The sequence below is a fragment of the Haliotis asinina genome, chromosome 1, assembly GCF_037392515.1.
Source record: "Haliotis asinina isolate JCU_RB_2024 chromosome 1, JCU_Hal_asi_v2, whole genome shotgun sequence".
NCBI lineage: Eukaryota > Metazoa > Mollusca > Gastropoda > Lepetellida > Haliotidae > Haliotis > Haliotis asinina.
The window spans coordinates 103,529,546-103,552,899 of record NC_090280.1 but is presented as its reverse complement, the minus strand read 5'-3'; the positions used below and the strand labels follow the sequence as shown (position 1 = coordinate 103,552,899).

At 40.4% G+C, this 23,354-nt stretch overlaps 2 protein-coding genes across 3 annotated transcripts in view; one reads left to right on the top strand and one right to left on the bottom strand.

The window, feature by feature from the left end:
* Positions 1-12,954, bottom strand: part of LOC137257482 (thioredoxin reductase 2, mitochondrial-like) — a 35,912-nt gene extending 22,958 nt beyond the window's left edge. Inside the window, exons 1-13 of the mRNA XM_067794815.1 lie at positions 12,853-12,954; positions 12,299-12,370; positions 11,719-11,775; positions 9,884-10,028; positions 9,457-9,531; positions 7,830-7,908; positions 6,776-6,838; positions 6,207-6,277; positions 5,181-5,200; positions 4,688-4,779; positions 2,883-3,054; positions 2,247-2,392; positions 1,905-2,000 (exon numbers count right to left, since the gene is read on the bottom strand). Coding sequence (XP_067650916.1) covers positions 1,905-2,000; positions 2,247-2,392; positions 2,883-3,054; positions 4,688-4,779; positions 5,181-5,200; positions 6,207-6,277; positions 6,776-6,838; positions 7,830-7,908; positions 9,457-9,531; positions 9,884-10,028; positions 11,719-11,775; positions 12,299-12,370; positions 12,853-12,940 — 1,176 coding nt within the window. The 5' untranslated portion in view covers positions 12,941-12,954. The remainder of the gene's footprint in view (positions 1-1,904; positions 2,001-2,246; positions 2,393-2,882; positions 3,055-4,687; positions 4,780-5,180; positions 5,201-6,206; positions 6,278-6,775; positions 6,839-7,829; positions 7,909-9,456; positions 9,532-9,883; positions 10,029-11,718; positions 11,776-12,298; positions 12,371-12,852) is intronic.
* A 375-nt stretch (positions 12,955-13,329) lies between these two features.
* Positions 13,330-20,387, top strand: LOC137285462 (transport and Golgi organization 2 homolog). 2 transcript variants are annotated; one of them, XM_067817736.1, is made up of 8 exons: positions 13,330-13,476; positions 14,552-14,713; positions 15,283-15,399; positions 15,713-15,833; positions 17,099-17,178; positions 18,586-18,742; positions 19,599-19,715; positions 19,955-20,387. In XM_067817736.1, the coding sequence occupies exons 2-8, from the start codon at positions 14,572-14,574 to the stop codon at positions 20,091-20,093; spliced, it is 873 nt and encodes a 290-aa protein (XP_067673837.1). In that variant the 5' UTR covers positions 13,330-13,476; positions 14,552-14,571; the 3' UTR covers positions 20,094-20,387. The 2 variants fall into 2 exon arrangements, with proteins under 2 accessions (XP_067673837.1, XP_067673838.1); XM_067817737.1 differs by having other exon boundaries at positions 13,349-13,617.
* The last annotated feature ends 2,967 nt before the right edge of the window (positions 20,388-23,354 follow it).

Below are 23,354 nucleotides of genomic sequence, written 5' to 3'. Positions count from 1 at the left end.
CTATGTCCTCTCTCACCTTGTCATAGTCTATAGTATACTCCACATCAGTACCAGTCAGGGTGGCAAAACGTGTTTGTATACACTATGTCCTCTCTCACCTTGTCATAGTCTATAGTATACTCCACATCAGTACCAGTCAGGGTGGCAAAACGTGTTTGTATACACTATGTCCTCTCTCACCTTGTCATAGTCTACAGTATACTCCACATCAGTACCAGTCAGGGTGGCAAAACGTGTTTGTATACACTATGTCCTCTCTCACCTTGTCATAGTCTATAGTATACTCCACATCAGTACCAGTCAGGGTGGCAAAACGTGTTTGTATACACTATGTCCTCTCTCACCTTGTCATAGTCTATAGTATACTCCACATCAGTACCAGTCAGGGTGGCAAAACGTGTTTGTATACACTATGTCCTCACTCACCTTGTCATAGTCTATAGTATACTCCACATCAGTACCAGTCAGGGTGGCAAAACGTGTTTGTATACACTATGTCCTCTCTCACCTTGTCATAGTCTATAGTATACTCCACATCAGTACCAGTCAGGGTGGCAAAACGTGTTTGTATACACTATGTCCTCTCTCACCTTGTCATAGTCTATAGTATACTCCACATCAGTACCAGTCAGGGTGGCAAAACGTGTTTGTATACACTATGTCCTCTCTCACCTTGTCATAGTCTATAGTATACTCCACATCAGTACCAGTCAGGGTGGCAAAACGTGTTTGTATACACTATGTCCTCACTCACCTTGTCATAGTCTATAGTATACTCCACATCAGTACCAGTCAGGGTGGCAAAACGTGTTTGTATACACTATGTCCTCTCTCACCTTGTCATAGTCTATAGTATACTCCACATCAGTACCAGTCAGGGTGGCAAAACGTGTTTGTATACACTATGTCCTCTCTCACCTTGTCATAGTCTATAGTATACTCCACATCAGTACCAGTCAGGGTGGCAAAACGTGTTTGTATACACTATGTCCTCACTCACCTTGTCATAGTCTATAGTATACTCCACATCAGTACCAGTCAGGGTGGCAAAACGTGTTTGTATACACTATGTCCTCTCTCACCTTGTCATAGTCTATAGTATACTCCACATCAGTACCAGTCAGGGTGGCAAAACGTGTTTGTATACACTATGTCCTCACTCACCTTGTCATAGTCTATAGTATACTCCACATCAGTACCAGTCAGGGTGGCAAAACGTGTTTGTATACACTATGTCCTCTCTCACCTTGTCATAGTCTATAGTATACTCCACATCAGTACCAGTCAGGGTGGCAAAACGTGTTTGTATACACTATGTCCTCACTCACCTTGTCATAGTCTATAGTATACTCCACATCAGTACCAGTCAGGGTGGCAAAACGTGTTTGTATACACTATGTCCTCTCTCACCTTGTCATAGTCTATAGTATACTCCACATCAGTACCAGTCAGGGTGGCAAAACGTGTTTGTATACACTATGTCCTCACTCACCTTGTCATAGTCTATAGTATACTCCACATCAGTACCAGTCAGGGTGGCAAAACGTGTTTGTATACACTATGTCCTCTCTCACCTTGTCATAGTCTATAGTATACTCCACATCAGTACCAGTCAGGGTGGCAAAACGTGTTTGTATACACTATGTCCTCTCTCACCTTGTCATAGTCTATAGTATACTCCACATCAGTACCAGTCAGGGTGGCAAAACGTGTTTGTATACACTATGTCCTCTCTCACCTTGTCATAGTCTATAGTATACTCCACATCAGTACCAGTCAGGGTGGCAAAACGTGTTTGTATACACTATGTCCTCTCTCACCTTGTCATAGTCTATAGTATACTCCACATCAGTACCAGTCAGGGTGGCAAAACGTGTTTGTATACACTATGTCCTCACACTCACCTTGTCATAGTCCATCTGTGTAGAGCTCCCAGCAAACAGCCGATGTGCCAACATCTTCCCTGCCTTAATAGCTACTGGAGTCAGTTCTGGGCGTTCCTGCAAGCACAGACCACAGTGAAGAATGGTGCATATGGAGAGAGTGGGAGAATATGGTGTAACATTGCTTTTAGCTATATTCAAGCAACATCATGGCAGGCAAAACCAGATAAATGTACCCACGTCTGTTGAACCTGAGCCTTCATCGATAACGATCAATGCTTTAACCACTGGGCTACCATCTCCACAAGAATATTGTACTCAGTCTGAGTCAGTGTCATGTAGAGATAGTGAACAGAAACTTACATGTAGGACATCTCCAATCCCGTAGATGTTGTCGACCGACGTCTTCTCATGGTCCCCGCCATGACCTCCAATGATCTTGTTGCTGGTCTCATCCAGTGCCACACCCACCTGATTCAACCCGAGGGAGTGTGTCTCTGGTCGCCTGCCTGAAAGTGTTGACTTAAAAGTCAGGTAACAAATACAGAGAACAGGTCTAACGTAGTGGTTCCACTGATTCTCTGACATGGCAAGTTTGCAGGCTCTAGTACTTATATCACCTGGAGTACCTAGACCTCAGTGCCTAGGCTGGAGTACCTACATTAAGTTTCTACTTTAAGATGGTTCCTTTAATGTTGTAGTAGGATCAGTTTTGCCAGCCCAACTTGAGTTTGAACATGATAATCCTGTGATTTACATGAGCTGACACACTGTCAACAAAATCGCTGAAATAAATCCATAAGGTTTGACTTCTCCATGTACCAGCATAGTCTGCATAACCATCATCAAACATATTCCAGGAGTCACAGTTGCCTACAAAATATCAGACCATACAACCCAGTGATTGATATTATGTCACCCCAAACAACCTGGGTGCCATAGCGTGCAAGAGCCTGACCAACATCAGCACACACGGTAGATATGATGTGTAATACTGACCAACAGCCATAAGTATGGTGTCAAACACATCCTTGTGCATGACACCCTTGCCGTCAGTGTAGGACACCAACAGTCGTCCATCATCTCTCTTCTGGATCTGCTCTGGGACACATTGCCTTAAGAAGTTGGTGCCAGTGTTCTCCATGTAATCAACTACCAGGTTGGCCAGTTGCTGCCAATCAGAGAACAAATCCATGTAACAGTCAAAAGTCTCTCCTTGCAAGGAAACAGATTCATGAGAAAATACTGTCTTGCCAGGAAGCAATGTCTCCTCTGTATGTGGCCCTACCAGGAAGCAGTGTCTCCTCTGTATGTGGCCCTACCAGGAAGCAGTGTCTCCTCTGTATGTAGCCCTACCAGGAAGCAATGTCTCCTCTATATGTGGCCCTACAAGCAAATAGTGTCTCCTCTATATGTGCCCTACCAGGAAGCAGTGCATCCTCTATATGTGGCCCTACCAGGAAGCAATGTCTCCTCTGTATGTGGCCCTACCAGGAAGCAGTGTCTCCTCTGTATGTGGCCCTACCAGGAAGCAATGTCTCCTCTATATGTGGCCCTACAAGCAAATAGTGTCTCCTCTATATGTGCCCTACCAGGAAGCAGTGTCTCCTCTACATGTGGCCCTACCAGGAAGCAGTGTCTCCTCTGCATGTGGCCCTACCAGGAAGCAGTGTCTCCTCTGTATGTAGCCCTACCAGGAAATAGTGTCTTCTCTGTATGTGGACCTACCAGGAAACAGTGTCTCCTCTATATGTGGACCTACCAGGAAATAGTGCCCTCTATATGTGGCCCTACCAGGAAGCAGTGTCTCCTCTATATGTGGTCTTACCAAGAAACAGTGTCTCCTCTATATGTGGCCCTACCAGGAAATAGTGCCCTCTATATGTGGCCCTACCAGGAAACAGTGTCTCCTCTATATGTGGCCCTACCAGGAAGCAGTGTCTCCTCTGTATGTGGCCCTACCAGGAAGCAGTGTCTCCTCTGTATGTAGCCCTACCAGGAAGCAATGTCTCCTCTATATGTGGCCCTACAAGCAAATAGTGTCTCCTCTATATGTGCCCTACCAGGAAGCAGTGCATCCTCTATATGTGGCCCTACCAGGAAGCAATGTCTCCTCTGTATGTGGCCCTACCAGGAAGCAGTGTCTCCTCTACATGTGGCCCTACCAGGAAGCAGTGTCTCCTCTGTATGTAGCCCTACCAGGAAATAGTGTCTTCTCTGTATGTGGACCTACCAGGAAACAGTGTCTCCTCTATATGTGGACCTACCAGGAAATAGTGCCCTCTATATGTGGTCTTACCAAGAAAAAGTGTCTCCTCTATATGTGGCCCTACCAGGAAGCAGTGTCTCCTCTATATGTGGTCTTACCAAGAAACAGTGTCTCCTCTATATGTGGCCCTACCAGGAAATAGTGCCCTCTATATGTGGCCCTACCAGGAAACAGTGTCTCCTCTATATGTGGCCCTACCAGGAAGCTGTGTCTCCTCTATATGTGGTCTTACCAAGAAAAAGTGTCTCCTCTATATGTGGCCTTACCGGGAAACAGTGTCTCCTCTATATGAGGCCTTACCAGGACCAATGTCTCCACTCTATGTGGCCTTACCAGGAAACAGTGTCTCCTCTATATGAGGCCTTACCAGGAACCAATGTCTCCACTGTATGTGGCCTTCCTTAGAAATAGCTTCAGTATACCATGTTCATACTGCAGTGTTATGGAGTCGCAGTTACTTACAGCTACAGTGTATTGTCATTAGTGTCTCATGTACAACAGTTCCAGAGCATGCAATAGCAGTGTGGTGACTGACCTGGTCGAAGCCCCTCAGTGGAATGGACCTGATCATGATGGTGGTGTCAAAACCTAGGCCAGTGAGGAAGCCCCCACACTCCAAACCAATGTCTGCACAGGAGTCAAGGACATTTGACGGGTAGTATTGCTGAGTTATATTGGATAATATTTATGGGTAACATATATGTTGGGTAATATTGTGGGTAATATATGTTGGATAATATTGATGGGGAAAATATATGTTGGGTAATATTGTTGGGAGGTGGGTAATGTTGATGGGTAGTATATGTTGGGTAACACCGGTGGGTAATCTATCATTATATGTTGGGTAATATTGGTGGGTAATTATGAAGATGTTTGTTCGATGCTGCTTGTAGACATATTTCAGCCATGATGTCCATTAGTAACAAATCTAAATGGACCAGTAGTTTACATCATGAGCACACTCATGTCTGTAGATCTCTAATCAAACAGTCTGCACAACTGTCATCGGTCTGTCGGGCAAAGGATACAACTACCTCCAACAACTAAGCTGAAATTAAACAGAAAACACTGATGTGACATCATATCTCTATTATTACTAACAACATCACACTACCCTAGAAAACACCTCTTACTGAGGCAAGTCAAAAGTGGCCTTACTTTTGCTCTAAAGGGGACTTTTGCCTTTGTTAGCCTTGACCAAACACAAACATTTAACACTGAGACATTGGTGCCATCACTGTCTGCCAGCTATACATACTTCATAACAAGGCAAAGTGGTCAGTGGGACCTGTAACACTGGAACATTGGTGCCATCACTGTCTGCCAGCTATACATACTTCATAACAAGGCAAAGTGGTCAGTGGGACCTGTAACACTGGAACATTGGTGCCATCACTGTCTGCCAGCTATACATACTTCATAACAACCAGACAAAGTGGTCAGTGGGACCTGTAACACTGGAACATTTGTGCCATCACTGTCTGCCAGCTATACATACTTCATAACAAGGCAAAGTGGTCAGTGGGACCTGCTACACAGGGACATTGGTGCCATCACTGTCTGCCACCTTGATATACTTCATAACAGCATGGTTGACCTGTCTCTAAATATTTTAAGTCTGCTATTTCAATCACTTGCAGGACCATAATTGTTGATGCCATTTCTCTAGTGTGTATGACCTCCTAAAGCATTTATGACAGGTCAACAGGTGTCCTAAATTTTGGGCTGTTTAAGGTCTTTATGAAACAGAATAAAAATGTAAGCGATTGTCTTACTGATAAGAGGGCTTTGTAAAGCAGGCTCCTGGGTTCTAATTTCATGGGTCTGCCAGATAGTAATAGTGAAGTGTACCTTTAATTTTTAACCTTCTTTAAGCTTGACAGTTACAAGGACTAATCTTGACTTCCTCCGAGGATGATACTCTACCCTAAACCTACAGGAAATGTCAATACAATTCACAAACAGAAATAACACACTTATCAAATGATTCCCAAATTTGAATGAACAATTTCTTGGGCCTTTATGATATAATAAGTCTCCTTGTTTTATCCTACGTTTTTCCAGGGGGTTTCTTCATCCAGAAGATGTCATCACTAGATATAGTGTACTCTGCAGCTCCAGGTATCTGTACAGAACATGAAGTGTACAACATGTAACACAACTGCTTACTGTCGCAGAAGACAAAAAAAGATGTCAAATGACTCAAGTCACGTTGAGCCCTACTAAAATGATGATGTTAGCTAGCTGTAGAGTCATAATCATCATTCTCCAAGGACTAAAACCTACATCATGGCTCCCTTGTCTCTCATTCAGCATAAGTGAATGGTTGCAATGACAGTTATTCTTGTCTCATTTCCCTTGACGATAAAAAACAGTTTCATGAAAAATGTGTTTGCAGTAGAACTTGAACCAAACAAAATCCTTGCTAGAGGCCAATAAATGTGGTCTTCTGACATGGCAATAAAGAACAAATTGTTATGAATACAGAACACTATTTTGGAAAATTGTCAACTTCAACAGAATTAACAATTCAGTTCTTATTGACATCAGGACTAATACTAAATTTATGAAAGATGAAATATGTGTCATAGAGAGTAGGCCTTGTGTTAGGTAGAAGACGTACCTCCGTGGGGAGAAATGGCCGGCCACCCACTGCTATCACAATCTTGTCTGCCTCCAGGACTTTCTGTCAGTCAAACATGCAAGACAATTAACATTTTTTCCCTGCTGTGTATTACAATGTGTGCAGTACAACTTAACAACATTTTATATGGTCTCTAAGAGATGGCTCATCTGCTTTGATGAAGAGACAAGAACATTTCTAAAGGACCCAAGTCTTCGACCTTGATGGTGGACAGAATGTAAAAGCTTAAGGTTGCCTCTGGAGGCTCCACCACAGACACTGCCAGTGTTGAGATAAGAAAGAGGTACCTCTAATTATAGCTACAGGCTCTGTAGCTCACCTGACACATAAAGAAAACATGACATAACCACAAACATATAAAGTAAGACATGCATTGGTGCAAAACATAGCAGCATGAACATGACTGTAAGTGGAAAAAGTGATGCTTTCAACAACCTTGGTCCCTCTTTATCACTCACACAAACACTAAAGCCTGTGTATTATGGTTCTTAGGAACATCTTATTGTTAAAACTGATTATTACAAAGTATTTTGACATAAAAATAACAATGATATGAATAAGATGTCTTGACAAGAAGGAACCTTTGAGAAGTAACAAACTAAGTGAGTGTGTGCATTTTCACAGTGTAGTTAGCAATATTCCAGCAATACCATGACAGGGAACATCAGAAATGGGTTTCACACACTGTACCAAGGAGTGGATGCTTTAACCATTAGACTATCCCACAACCTCAACTGCACTTTGAACATGAAATGTCAAAGTAACAAAAAGCACTTGTTCAATATGTATGTAACGGCCATTTCATTGAAACTCTTTGAACTGTGAGTGTCATCTTTCAAGGGAAGAACACTTGTAAAGTTTCCTCCGTGTCTGTTGAGAAGATGTTTCTCTTCTACTGGAGAAATGTGAGCGAGATAAGGGAAACAATATAAGTGCCACAACACCCATGCTTAAACACTGTACCGGAATTCTGAGAGCAAATTTTAGGGACATCATAGCTAGGAACATTTTCATCATCTCAAAATGAACTAACCTCCTTCCCTTTGGCGTCCACGGCCTCGATGGTGTGTTTATCCAGTAATGTTCCATATGCATTGATATATGTTACATTCCTGGCAGAAAACAAGGCGGTCATTTCAACAGTCATTTCTTACTTTCTACCTGTGGTGTCACGATGATCAAAAGTAATTAAAAATTGATTGAAAGAAGGATTAAATATGATTATCACTAGTGAAAACATATTTTTGATCAATCAGAACTACTTGTATATAACAGACTTGAATGCAGTAAACTACTTGTTAAATCTGATTAATATTCACATACAAACATATGCTATGTGCATTGTAAACTTTTAATTGCTTTAATTGTTTTATCAGAATTCCAGTGTCATTCTTGCAGACATTCATTTCATTGCATGACAGTATTAGTTATAAACATATTACAGCTTGTTCAGCTTGACCTGAGCTACTCTACATATGCATGACCCGGAAGGTCAAATGGCACAAATGGCAGGTTGAGTTAACTTCGTTAAATAGGGGAGCCGAGAATGTTATTATTGTTGTTTTGTTGTGAAATGTGCATACATGGATTCATTACAGCATAAAATATTAAAACATCTGTAGCTTATTTTTTAAAAAGAAAGTTAGGACATTGCTGGCCATTTCTCGACACTGAGATGTCAAACGGCAACCTGGTCTCGGTTGTTGGGACATGTTGACAATCAACTGACAAAGGTGCACCCCTTCAAAATAACAGATCCAACCACTTGTGACACGGTCATGCAATGCATTTGTAATCACTGGAACAGGTCAAGCTGAACAAGTTGTAGTTAGAGAAAACCTGGGGAAAAACTTAAAAATTAAAATTAAAAATTAAAATACATAGTCCACTGAAAACTGACAGTGGATTTGGATTCTGATTCCCAACACATTTCTGACACTAAGACACAAATGCCATCATGGCCTTATAAACTCACTCACTATAAAGAGCCTTGGACCCCTGAAGGTCCCAGGGTAGAACAGGCCTTCAGCAACCCATGCTTGCCATAAAAGGTGACTGTGCTTGTCGTAAGAGGCGACTAAGGGGATCGGGTGGTCAGGCTCGCTGACTTGGTTGACACATGGCATCCGTTCCCAATTGCGAGGATCAATGCTCATGTTGTTGGTCACTCGATTGTCTGATCCACACTCGATTATTTACAGACCGCCGCCATATAGCTGGAATATTGCTAAGTGCGGCCTAAAACTAAACTCACTCACTCACTATAAAGAGTCTTGTCATGATTATCCAACCTGGAGTTTTGTTTGTACGTATGTTTGTCATTTAATTTAGCAATATTCCAGCTACATGGTGTTGATATACAAATAAAGAGTCTGGACCAGATTATCCAGTGATGAATATCAGGAGCAATGATCCATGACATTGTCAACATACAATCAGCAAGGTCAGTGACTACTGATAATATACAGACATGCCAGGAGCACTGCACCATGGGATCATCACATACCCAAATCACTTGGATATATTTCAGTTTTGATCACAGAAAAATTATGTCATCACAAAAAAATGTCTTTCAGACAACCAAAAGATTATTTTTCAGTAAATATTTATCTCTTTCCCATTTTGTGTTTCCTAAAGTTGATAATGGAAAATATACTGACTTGTCTTGGAGCTGCACCCGATGACCCCAATTGAGTGACTTGACGTAGCTCTGGACAGCATCACACATGCGCTGCCTGCAGGTAAAGACACACATCAACGTGTACAACAGTCACCATTCTCTCAACAAATAGGTTATATCAAAATCGGAATCTTAACAACTGGCTAAAACAAACATGCTTTGAGACATGTTTGTACAAGTTTCACCATGAGTGTGTCACTGATGACTTGTCCCTGAGAGAGCAAGCCTCATCATGAGTGCTGAATGTCTGACAGAACCTCCAAGCCATATAACTGAGTATCACTGATGACATTTCCCAGAGAGAGAGAGCAAGTCTCACTCGCCACGAGTGCTGAATGTCTGATGGAACCTCCCAGCCACATTCCTGAGTATCAATGATGACATGGCCCTGAGACTGCAAGACTCACCATGAGTGCTGAATGTCTGATGGAACCTCCCAGCCATATGCCCGAGCGTCACTGATGGCATGTCCCAGCAAGGCAGCCTGGTGCATCAGCTTCTTGGGAATACAGCCTACATTGACACACGTTCCTCCAAGACCCCACTTGGTGCCTGCAGTCACCAACAATGAATAACTCCTCAAAATGGATTATGAAACCACAGCAACACTGTAACGTTGAATGCAGAAATTACTAAAGGTCAGTTAGACAATAACAACTCAAAATCAAGGTAAGGTCAACTGATCACAACCTTCACCACTAGGAACATATTAACACTTGTGAACAGCAAGACAAGATGAAGTTGAAAAAAAAAATTGCATCCCAGGATATCTTCATTTGTTTTGGAAAAACATCTTTTAAGGCTAAGGAAATGATGGTAGATAGATGAACAAAAATCCAGTGAACTGACTGTGCATCTGAAAAAGGCATTGCATGATGCAAACATAACATTTCAAATTTGAATTTCACCTGGATTGAAACATGTACTGTCAATGGTCACACAAATGAAGGTGATGATAATGTAAGGTCTCCAGGCCTACACTCAACACAGACATACAAACACAAGACGCTTACTTGAAGACAAAGAGGAGACTGATTACAATTGAAATACAATCAGGCATCACAGTCCACGTACAGGCTATTGCTGATCCTTGCCTTTAAGCGATGCTGTCCTATCAATGGAAACTGAACTTGTGTCCTCCCAATATTTTGACTGCAACATGATGACCAACATTAAATGTCCTTGACCCTCTTTGAGTTGTCTCTCTTTAGCTGACCTGTGGGAATCGACACATATCCAACACCTCTACACAGCTATTCACAGAGGAAACTTCATTTGACACCAACTGATAAATCAAATGAGCAAAAGCTGTTAACAATAAATCATGTGCTAACACAACTTCTGGCAAAACTCTGTCCCACGTTTTGTCACATTCTGCTGTTTTGAATTAATGTGAATTCAGTGTGCCAGAGAGGGGTGATTGGGAGAGCTTGACGCCACGAGTCAGGATACGTATAAAATATCATTTTTATTTAGAAAAATACATATTTTTCCTTATCCTGACCCATGCTTATATCAACGCTGTACTGACATCCTGTTTACAAAAATGTCTCATCATTTTGACAACAACATGTGTAATGATATCTGGCAATTAAGTATAATGTCTCTACTGTCTGTGCCATGTAATATTTATGCTGATATTCTAAATCAAAGCCTTTGTCACTGGGTGAAAGATAAAAGTATCCTTGTTGATGAGCTGAATGGATTCTGAACATACATATCCAGCATGGACTCAGGTAGACTTGTATATAGAATCCACCTGTGGTCCAGTAAATTTTGTAAATGATGGCATCATAGAATAAAAAACTTCCTTCTTAGTTCAGAGTATTATTGCTTAAATGTTCAATGTCATTCACACTGAATTTCAAAGAGTTCAACCACAGGTTCAAAATGACAAACTGGAACAAGCTCACAATCCAGTTAGATGAAGAGTAAATTCCTTGAAATTCTTCCTATAGTCGCACTTCCTCTAAAGTTCTTCCATGTGTTCATACTTTCTCACCGCTGCCACCATTGTAAGGTCCCACAGTCCCACATAACACTCAAGAAAGATGTACAATGAGAAGATGTTTACCGACGAAGACAAAGACGAGACTGATTACAACTGAACATCACAGTTCATGAAACCATGTGCAGGCGCACACTGTTGTTGATCACTGCATTTGAACAATGCAGTCCAATTACCGGGAACAACCTAACAATAATATCTCCTGACAAAGTCATTATCACAGTAATGTTTTACCTCTTGGAGATGGAATGACGTAGTCCAGGACTGCAACTTTCTTCCCCAAACCAGCAGCTGAAAACAAATAGAAAGAGCGAGTTTGTGAGTGAGTGAGTGAGTGAGTGAATGGAGGAAGCAGAGGGACAAACAATAGTATGACTGAAATCTTGAGGACGTCATCAATATTAATGCTAGAAACAAGTAAGACATAGGTGGCTGATAGTCTGATGAACATTGTGATGTTACAGTTGCACTCCCCATCACCTTGAGTTAAATAAGATACGCCAAATACAGCTCATAATGACAACATATTTGTGTAATGTATGCATATTGAACATATGAAATTGATCACTACCACAGCCATTGACTGCATGGACTTCAAACTTCCCCATAAGATGAGAACAGGGAACCCCAAATGACAGTGTTTGCAATAACAGACCAGTAGTCAGCTGAGTGAATGATGATAGTGGAAAAATAACTGAGGTTTCATTGAAAGCATTCCATGATGTTGTGATAGCTGGTGAACAATTTACCATGATGTAGTCACAGGTGACTGATTGTTTCAGTGTAGCTAATATTACTCATCCAAAAGTTTTACCTTCTTTGGAACAAGCGAGCCCTCCACTGCCGCCCCCAACCACAACAAGATCATACTTCTCAGAGGCAGCAGCTGAAAATTACAAGTGGATACAAATAAAATACACTGAGTATTTGATGGGAGAGTTTGAATTCCTAAGAATGATTAAGTTGATTTATTTTGTTTGTTTGTTGTTTACACCAGTAATCACTAGTAGTTGTGTTGTTTAGCACAACTTTTTTAGTGCTATTCCTCGATCACCCAAACAACAAATGATATATTTCTTGATAAGCCTGACAGGGAGCAAAAACAATTTAGGATTTCTTCATAAGTCTAAGGTTTATTATGTCAACTAAAGAATCAAGACTCGGAGATATATAAAGAGATGTCAGACAGTTTTATCTTCACTTGTCAGTAATCGAACATAGTTATTTTACAAAATGATCAAAATGCAAATAGTGGATAAAATTTGACTAGCAAAACGTTAATGCTGAGCCCCAGGAAACATGTCAGTGAGAGAAAGTTACAAAAAATATACGACCAGCAATGTCGTGTTTAGAAACTGCAGTTACTACCAGAAAATAATCTAAAGTGGCTGCTCAGAGTCCCTTTTATTTTCTGTAAACATTCAGAATTTGCCCTTGCCCAAACGGGGGCTGCCATTTTAAGACGGTCGGAGGGAGACATTAGAGTCACGAATAAGCAAATACGTAAGATAAAACAAATATCAACTAAGCTCAACTTCTGTGAAGTTAATATTATATATAGTACCTGGAGTAATCCCAGTTTTACAAAATAATGAATATTACTGAAGGTTTTAGTAACATCGGTGACATACTTTTCATACACAATAACACCCCCCACTCAAATTAAAACCTAAATTTAGTCTCATTGGCAATACGAAATATAAGTTAAAGTAAAATACGGTTCATTTTCTTAAATTGTTAATAAAAATATTTTCCGTATAACAATGATGAATAAAAACGCATTATAAAAGACTTTAATGACCAGGAAGATGCATAGCAATAAATCCAACTGATTTCGAATCCTACAAGGTTTATATTTTGAAGCAATCGATGTAAACTTCCGCTCACTAGCAGAACGAATTTGTCATTAAAACTCAAATCACACATGCCACAGGTTGACGGAGATCCACAGCTATTCCCTTCTGTGCACGAAGTCAGCAGTTGAACTTGATGGTACCACGTAAATTACTCTTTATTTTTTGTTGTTGTTTGGCAGAATAACGACTGTTGTAACGACCGCAACTAGCAAGCGTTGTGCACAATCGTACTGGTACCAGTCTTCGGATCAGGGTACACCGGTCGATCTAGTTCAAGGTACTCTCAAGCAACCTTATGCCAGAGACCATAACATATGCTATATATGGTATCTTTGAGCCTTTCTCAAACATATGCGTTTTCATCTGTGGTAATCTTTCATCGTCATCAAGGGCAGACGATGTTTTGTAAGGGGACATTCCTAAAATCAATATTATCAACACTTATATAACATAGTTTTAGTATCACGTGACTTAACATTGAGCTTCACCTGCTGTATCCATGCAAGGTGAAGAATCAGGCACCGAGGCTGTCTGTTTTGTTTGCTAGGAAACTTGCTAAGACGTTTTCTTGCCTCTTCTTCTTTAGAGGCAAACAACCCTTTACGATCTAGGGTTTCGCACCATTTATGATCCTAAGAGCGTGGGTTAGAGTACCTTTTAAGGGTTTGGGGTTAGAATCTGGTACCCTTTCTAATCTTTAGGGAGCTGACACATCTACAGAGGCAACCAACCTATAGTTTATGGTTAGACCTTACCATAGGGCAGTGAAATCAAATTTGATCCAATTGAAACACATTCGGTGCCATCCAGGTGTCATCAGTGCAGTCCCAGAAAGAATGGTGTTGAGCCAAAAAATGAATGGGAAGGGTGTGGCATAGCGAGGCAGAAGCAGGGAAACAACACAAACCATTGCCTCAGTGCTGTACTAATGACCCGTTAAACAGGCACTCATTAAATGTAATGGTCGTTCTTGGTCCCGAGGTAGAGCATTCGTTAATTACATCACAAATTAATGAAGTCAGTATTAAAAAGCATGTTCAAACCCCATCAGTGCAAACTGATCTGAAAATGTGCACCCACTATAATGCAATACTCCCTAAGTTACTAAGTACCACACCATTTTAATATTTAGGCCCTTGTCCTTCTGCCTGTCTGTTGCTGTGACAATGGCCATGTGTATTTAATACATTCTTAATTTATGGAAAATACAGGTAGCTGGTAAACAGTCAAGATGTGTATCTTGTTCTTTCAACTGAATGATAAAGATGAATGTGGCACCTACCGCCTAGTTCTTGCCAACAACCGAGATGAGTACTGGGCACGGCCTACATCTACAGCAGCGTACTGGGGGGAGAATGGCAACTTCTTGAGTAGTAAGACTTCTGAATTAGGACAATTCTGCTAATCAAGATAGAATCTTGGACTATCATCTAACATCTCTGAAATTAACATATTTTACAGAAAAAATAACAGCTCATAAATTATAATCATAAAACATAATGAAAATAATGAAAAGGAGCCCAGAGACTTTCACCATTTTCTGAAACTATTGTAATGAAGATTTGTCACATTTTCTAGACTTGCATGGGCTTTCCTGGATGTGTTTGTTTCAAAGTCTCTGTGACAGACTAATAGAATGTCACACAGGCATCCTACAGTATCATTGATCACATACATATTTTTACAGACAAAAAAACCCCAACATATTCAAATAGATTATCCAAAACTAGTCTTCCAGTTTTCTCTTTTTGTGATTCTAACTGTGAGTCATTTCTGGTTTAATTAAATTTCCATTAAGGGAATGATCTATGGAGTATTTCTCCATTGTTTGCAAAGTTCAAAGTTCAAGCTTGTTTTCAGCATGTTGAAGTATTTCATTCGTAGTAGTTAAATCCCAGGAACATGTCTTACCGCTTAGTTGGTTTGTGTTATTGTTGAGCAGGTCTGGACCAGGAACCAGGCAGAGAAGGTGGAACGTGGATAGGGATCAACAAACAGGGCAAGATAGGGGCTCTCCTCAACATCCTTGGAGAAAATCTCCCAAACAGGAAAGGACGAGGTAACACATGTCAAATGCTGTAGTTAGGTCCTTTTAAATATATAAGGAATTACATGATTATGAGTCTTTTGTGAATTTCTGTAGAAGTTTTAGGCATTCTACACATTTGAAAGGCATTTCCTGTATAATTTTAGCAGACCATTATGACCAGAGTGTTTCAGATCAGTCTTAACCCTATCACAATGAATTATACTGTTATCTTGGGACTATGCCAGATCATTTCGACATCCAGTCATTCTCAATAGAAAATTGCAATAAGCTTCATGAAACCAGTCTTACTAACTATTCAAATAAACAAAGATTTTTTCTTCAGGCTTCCTGGCCAGGGATTTCATAGCATCAAACACAAGTGCTGAGACATATCTGCAAAACCTGTCTGCAGACGTCGTCACTTCTGAGTACAATGGATTCCACCTTGTTCTCCTTGAAGCAGGGTGAGTAGACTTGTCGTGAAGCATGCTTCCCAGCAGCATTACTGCTTGTGTATTATCATGCCCCTATAGAGTGCCCCATCACTGCTTGTGTATTATCATGCCCCTATAGAGTGCCCCATCACTGCTTGTGTATTATCATGCCCCTACAGAGTGCCCCATCACTGGTTGTGTATTATCATGCCCTTATAGAGTGCCTCATTGCTGGTTGTGTGTTATCATGCCCCTATAGGGTGCCCCATTGCTGGTTGTGCATTGTCAGGACCCTACAGGGTGCCCTATTGCTGGTTGTGTATTGTCATGACCCTATAGGGTACCCCACTGCTGGTTGTATATTATCATGACTCTGTAGACTAAAAGTGCCCCAGGTGTTTGTGTGTGTGGTGGGGCGGGGGCAGTAGGGAGAGTCCATGGCTTGGTCTGTATCATTGAGCATCTGTAATGTATAGTAGCTGACTGTGAATCATCATGGCAAGAGACCATATGCCACAGTTGATGTTGTATCATTGTGCCCCAGCAGTATTTGCCATTTGTGCTGTTATATCATTGTGCCCCAGCAGTATTTGCCATTTGTGCTGTTATATCATTGTGCCCCAAGAGTATTTATCATAGTTGTTATATCACAGTGCCCCAGCAGTATGTAACCTAGTTGATGGTGTATCACTGTGCCCCAGCAGTATATACCATAGTTGATAGTGTATCATTGTGCCCCAGTAGTATGTACCATAGTTGATAGTGTATCATTGTGTCCAAGATAGTATGTACCATGGTTGATGTTGTATCATTGTGCCCCAGTAGTATGTACCATAGTTGACAGTGTATCATTGTGCCCCAGTAGTATGTACCATAGTTGACAGTGTATCATTGTGTCCAAGATAGTATTTACCATAGTTGATGTTGTATCATTGTGCCCCAGTAGTATGTACCATAGTTGACAGTGTATCATTGTGCCCCAGTAGTATGTACCATTTTTGAGGTTATGTCACTGTACCCCATTAGTATTTACCATAGTTGTTGACTCATCTCATCCATTGAGGACTTAATGTTTTTTGGCTAATCAGTATGTGGAATAGTTTATGAAACTAGGAAGTGACTGGATATTTGGTATGTCAAACAGTATGAAACTAGGAAGTGATTGGATATTTGGTATGTCAAACAGTATGAAAGTAGGAAGTGATTGGATATTTGGTATGTCAAACAGTGTGTAAGTGACATAATTTCACAGTCTCTGAAAACATTTCCAGCCTTCATTTGTTTTTCTGTTCCAGAGGCCAGCATCCATCAGCAATGTACCTTACTGAAAGTTCCGAACACCAAAGACAAGGTGTTCAGACACTACCGCTAGGAGGTAACCAGGTCTTGTGTAATTGTGTGTTGTCAGTGGCAGTGTAGACAAGGACGTGCTACTGTTTATGATTGTAACAACCTTTGTCAAGTTTTATTAGGCGATGTACATGTTTTATCAGTCTATGTAAACATGTTTATCAATCTAAAGATATTAAATTGTATTTCAATAGACAGTTGAAGATTAGTGGTTTGATCCTGGGCTGTGTCAAACCAGAATAAAACATGATAGTACCTCTTGCCAGATGGTTGACTTTAGCAGAGATGCCAACCTTTTCAAATTTATATGAATCATGTTGAAAAATGCATGTCGATTCTGCCATTCTGACAAAGTCAAATAAATAATAATTCCCTCTGATGTTTTTTCAAAATATAGCAAATATATGGATAGTCTTACTTACTGGAGGGCTAGGATCATGCTTGACTATGAATAATGATAAGGAAATAAATACAATACTTTATGTACAGAAGTTCCCATATTGTTACACAAATCAGTAATCCAGAAGTTGAGTAGGCTGCCTGATCAATTCCATGCACTGTTTAAATTATTCACTTACCATTCACAAACACAACTGCCGATTACTGCAAACCAGTCTCAGTTCAATAAGGGTACCTACGTGTAATGGCATTAAAAAGTTTTGTTCCTTGGGCTCAACAATTTATATTGGTCCCTAATTTGTTGGGGAAATTCCTAATGTTTTCTATCTTAGGGGCAGTGTTCACGAATAGCGTCTGACCCTCTGACAAATCCGGCAGATTCGCCAGTAGTCAGATAGAAATCACCAATCCGACAGCCCCAGGGTCTTACTGAATATTTCACAATGTCTTTGTGTGAAGTTGTTATTTGTGGCATGTGACACTTGTTTACTGTTTATAAATCTCATGTTTGTTATCATATAATGTTAAAAAAACAATCCCAGTTGTAAGAAATGTTAAATCAGAAATGTTTGTTTCACTTAATTCTGTGGGTCCTGTGAATTTTCAATGGGTCAGACAGACATCTGAAACTTACAGGACCCAATGTCCTGTTACTTTGAAACATCATGGAGAACGCTCCTTAGGGGACCTTGAATTCCTAATTGCAACAATTGCGGTTGACATCTCTGCTTTGGGCATATAAAATGCCTTGTCAGCAAAGTACAAAAGAACTCTATGTTTTATTATAGAAAGTCTGTTTTACATGGTCTTACCCTATGAAATATAAGCAATATGTTTTATTACCCTTTAGTGCCCTCAAGACTGTCATACTTTGTGGTCAGCTGCCCAATTCCTCCCGAGGAAGCTGCTAATCTCCTGCTACTCTCCTGCTTGAGGAACACGAGGCATTTGTCTTAACCAAATCTAAGATGGTGACATGATTACAGATTTTGCATCAAGTTTTGTTTCAGTCGTGTTTTGTTTGACATTTTAGAATTCCATGCCTTTGGTAACTCAACTGTAGATAAACCATGGCAGAAAGTTGAACAAGGTCGACCTCGCTTTCAGAAGATAGTTGAAGAAAACAGTAGTCCAGAGTCCAAAAACAAGCTTGTTGATTCCCTGTTGGATTTTCTTAATGACAAGAAACAGTAAGTGTTGGTGAGATGACTGATGTGAGAGCAGTGTAGACCTTCATCAGTCATACTGATGGATCCACAGTTTAAAAAAGGACAGACTCATCAGTCATCAAGTTGCAAAATTTTTGTGATGAGTAAAATTATGCTAGTATTGGAATTGCAGGACCTGCTCAGCTTCAATAAACATTCCCTTTACAACTTGTTGACCAGTATGTATGTAATTTATGAGCTACCAAAACAAGCTTTGTATGGCTGATAGTTTTTAGTGCACATTAGTAATAAGATTTCTCTATCGTCAGATGTATGTCAGTGTTCATTTTGACAGGCGTGTCCATATTTGGAGGGAGAATAAAAATGTCAAGTGATTAATTCAAATGAAGTTTCATGCTGCTACATTATAAGTTGTCATGAGGAGAACACTCTTTAGGTGAGGGGAACATAAACAAACATTCAAGGTACATTAACCCACAGGCTCCCAAAGGACCATTGAACAAAGTATTTATCTTACTGAACACTTCAATGTTGTATTTATATTGTTTCCAGCACAGGTATAATTTTACTATAAATCTTTTTGTAGCCCTCACTAGAATTTGCATGTGACAAGGAAAACACATTTAGAGGTATCTCCATCCACTGATTTGCATTTGCAAAACCTCAGTATTTTCATACATACATGATTCAACTGTATTCTAGAAAATGAATCTCTACCACAAAGTTCCAAATGAGTTTGGCTTTGCCAGTAGGGTACATAGAAATGCTACTTGCTGTAAGGGGGGTTCATTGAAAAAAATAGAAGAGCGCACAGCCAATCAGAAAGCAACATTTATATATGAGGTAAGATAAATTTGCATGTTGTTCCTTGTTACAGATATACAACCGACAGTGTTCTGGGAGGAGCATGTCGACAGTTGGGGTACCCCACTGTGATAAAGGATGAGAGATCGGCAAACTGTGTGTGGTCTCCCTCAATCATGTATGGGACAAGGTAAGCAAACATCTGGGTTTTGGGGAAGAGATGAACCTGCTGACTGTACAGTATGCTTGTTTCTGGTTTACAAGGTCTGGGGATGTTTCTTTGTGGACTCCACTTCCATCCTTTGTTTGGTGGAAACTGTAACAGTTTTGAATCGAGTTAGATAAGGTTTCTGTGAAGACCAGGTGTAGAGATGCCAAACAAGAGTTGCCCAATATTATTTCGTACATTGAAATGTGTTTTCTTGTTAGAACCAACACTGTGGTCTTGGTGGACACCGATGGGCGATGTGACTACATTGAACGATCCCTGGTAACCCCAGTTGATGAAGAGGATCCCCAAACAACCACAAAAACATTTTCTTTCAACATTGACTTGACTTCCACATAACTGTTTGTTTCAAAGCAGTCATCACTGTGTCGTCTGTTGGCTTTTGTTTAAATATTAAGCTGATCTGAGTTAACTCCCTTTAACCAGAATATTATGCAGGGAAATGTTGAATCACAGATTTTGTTTTGGGGTCGGTTACCACCATGTCTTTCCTCATGGATTCACGGAAGCGGTCAACACCTGAGACTAGCATCATTTCAGACATTCTCTCACATTAAGTTTGCACTCTTTGGTACATATGCTGTATTGTTTTGGTGACAGTAAACCAAACTGGATCAGTTCCGTTGGTGAAAAGGTGTTTGTGTTGATTTATGTCTAGTATCCCAAAGCGAGCTGAATTCGACGTTCTGGTGATTTCGACGATTCCATTGCTAGCGCTATATCGAGGAAGTACGTGCGCGATCGGAGTGCATAAACAGTTTCATCGGTAGGGCGAATGATCAGTTCCTGTCGTGAGACGTTTTATTGACAATTGAAATCAAGAAATTAAGTTACGTAAAGAGCAATTAAACAACAATATTATTTACCCCCGATCGTTAATACCACTTCAGATGCAAAATCAATTGCCGATATAACAAAACATAACGAGCAAAATTCAACAAGATCAGTCGTCTGCAAGTGACAGGTTATGTATGAAACAGGAAGCCACGTGATCAAAACACTCTCTCGCAGTGCGGAGGGAAAAGTATGGCTCACCGTCGAAAGCACATACAAAAATACCTGGATGTGACAAGCGACTGCAGTTTCGCCGATACGATGTAAAAATGCTATTTTAGTTGGAAACACATGAAACTTTTTTGTGAAATAGATGAATATACCTTTATCACTCAAGGTTAGCAATATCAAAACTTAGAATGAAAATATAAAAAATACGTTTTTGTCATATACCGTCGACAACCAGTAACACTGGGATATATGAGTAGAGTAGCAGTAGTATGTTCGGGTTAAATATCTTCTCCAGATCATTTTAATTACATCCGTGATTCTCTTAAACCATACAAGGCAATATGACCGCCTCATTTGTACTACCAACGAAAGTTTTGATCAGTACATTCAGAGGAAGCTGACAATTCAAGCGACATTCCACGATGGCATTTTGGGAATGTAAACATTGCCAACATTACCGTACGTGTCTCTGTAAGATTTTCAGTCGAACTACGAGACATTTTATCCGTCGGAAAACATAAATGTAATTTTTCCACAGTGATGTTGCTGTGTGGTGCAACTGCAAACCAAGAAACGGGACGCGACGAAGCAGTTTACTGTGGGAGGCTGTACTGCAACTGACATCCATCGTGACGTGGGTTACATTGTGACGTAATGCAAAAAAGTTCGATTACGAGGGGGCAGACTGGAATGGCACATCGACGTCAACACATTCTGACCTAATGCAAAAAGGGCACATTATCGTTTGATAAAGTATTGTCGGTGACTTTGATCTTTCGCCGAAGCATCTTAGAATGCATGTTCTATTTCAATGTTGAATATGTTCTCATCATGATATGGCTGAAATATTGCCGATGTGACATGAAATATTAAATTCACTCACTCTACAGCATGGCAACAGCCCTGCTCCGTGTTGATGTTGATTTGCAATGGAGCATTGACATGATTATAATACTGGACAGATGAGGCATTTCCTGACACTGATTGTAATACTGGACAGATGAGACATTTCCTGACACTGATTGTAATACTGGACAGATGAGGCATTTCCTGACACTGATTATAATACTGGACAGATGAGACATTTCCTGACACTGATTGTAATACTGGACAGATGAGACATTTCCTGACACTGATTGTAATGCTGGACAGATGAGACATTTCCTGACACTGATTATAATACTGGACAGATGAGACATTTCCTGACACTGATTGTAATGCTGGACAGATGAGACATTTCCTGACACTGATTATAATACTGGACAGATGAGACATTTCCTGACACTGATTGTAATGCTGGACAGATGAGGCATTTCCTGACACTGATTATAATACTGGACAGATGAGACATTTCCTGACACTGATTGTAATACTGGACAGATGAGACATTTCCTGACACTGATTGTAATACTGGACAGATGAGGCATTTCCTGACACTGATTATAATACTGGACAGATGAGACATTTCCTGACACTGATTGTAATACTGGACAGATGAGACATTTCCTGACACTGATTGTAATACTGGACAGATGAGACATTTCCTGACACTGATTGTAATACTGGACAGATGAGACATTTCCTGACACTGATTGTAATGCTGGACAGATGAGACATTTCCTGACACTGATTATAATACTGGACAGATGAGACATTTCCTGACACTGATTGTAATACTGGACAGATGAGACATTTCCTGACACTGATTGTAATACTGGACAGATGAGACATTTCCTGACACTGATTGTAATACTGGACAGATGAGGCATTTCCTGACACTGATTGTAATACTGGACAGATGAGACATTTCCTGACACTGATTGTAATACTGGACAGATGAGACATTTCCTGACACTGATTATAATACTGGACAGATGAGACATTTCCTGACACTGATTGTAATACTGGACAGATGAGGCATTTCCTGACACTGATTGTAATACTGGACAGATGAGACATTTCCTGACACTGATTGTAATACTGGACAGATGAGACATTTCCTGACACTGATTGTAATACTGGACAGATGAGACATTTCCTGACACTGATTGTAATACTGGACAGATGAGGCATTTCCTGACACTGATTGTAATACTGGACAGATGAGACATTTCCTGACACTGATTGTAATACTGGACAGATGAGACATTTCCTGACACTGATTATAATACTGGACAGATGAGACATTTCCTGACACTGATTGTAATACTGGACAGATGAGACATTTCCTGACACTGATTGTAATACTGGACAGATGAGGCATTTCCTGACACTGATTGTAATACTGGACAGATGAGACATTTCCTGACACTGATTGTAATACTGGACAGATGAGGCATTTCCTGACACTGATTGTAATACTGGACAGATGAGACATTTCCTGACACTGATTGTAATACTGGACAGATGAGACATTTCCTGACACTGATTGTAATACTGGACAGATGAGACATTTCCTGACACTGATTGTAATACTGGACAGATGAGACATTTCCTGACACTGATTCTCTTACGACTTGACAATTGCAACAGTTTGTTGGCTGCAGCTTCACAAGGTCCATCCTAAAGAATAACCTAAAATCATTTCAGTCTTAC

Bases quoted from the DNA above. Each gene is read 5' to 3' on its own strand.
- LOC137285462 (XM_067817736.1), top strand. From the start codon at position 14,572: ATGTGTATCTTGTTCTTTCAACTGAATGATAAAGATGAATGTGGCACC. The intron at 14,714-15,282 runs GTAAGACTTCTG...ATTGTTGAGCAG, and splicing joins GAATGGCAACTTCTTGAGTA to GTCTGGACCAGGAACCAGGC. The intron at 19,716-19,954 runs GTAAGCAAACAT...TTTTCTTGTTAG, and splicing joins TCAATCATGTATGGGACAAG to AACCAACACTGTGGTCTTGG.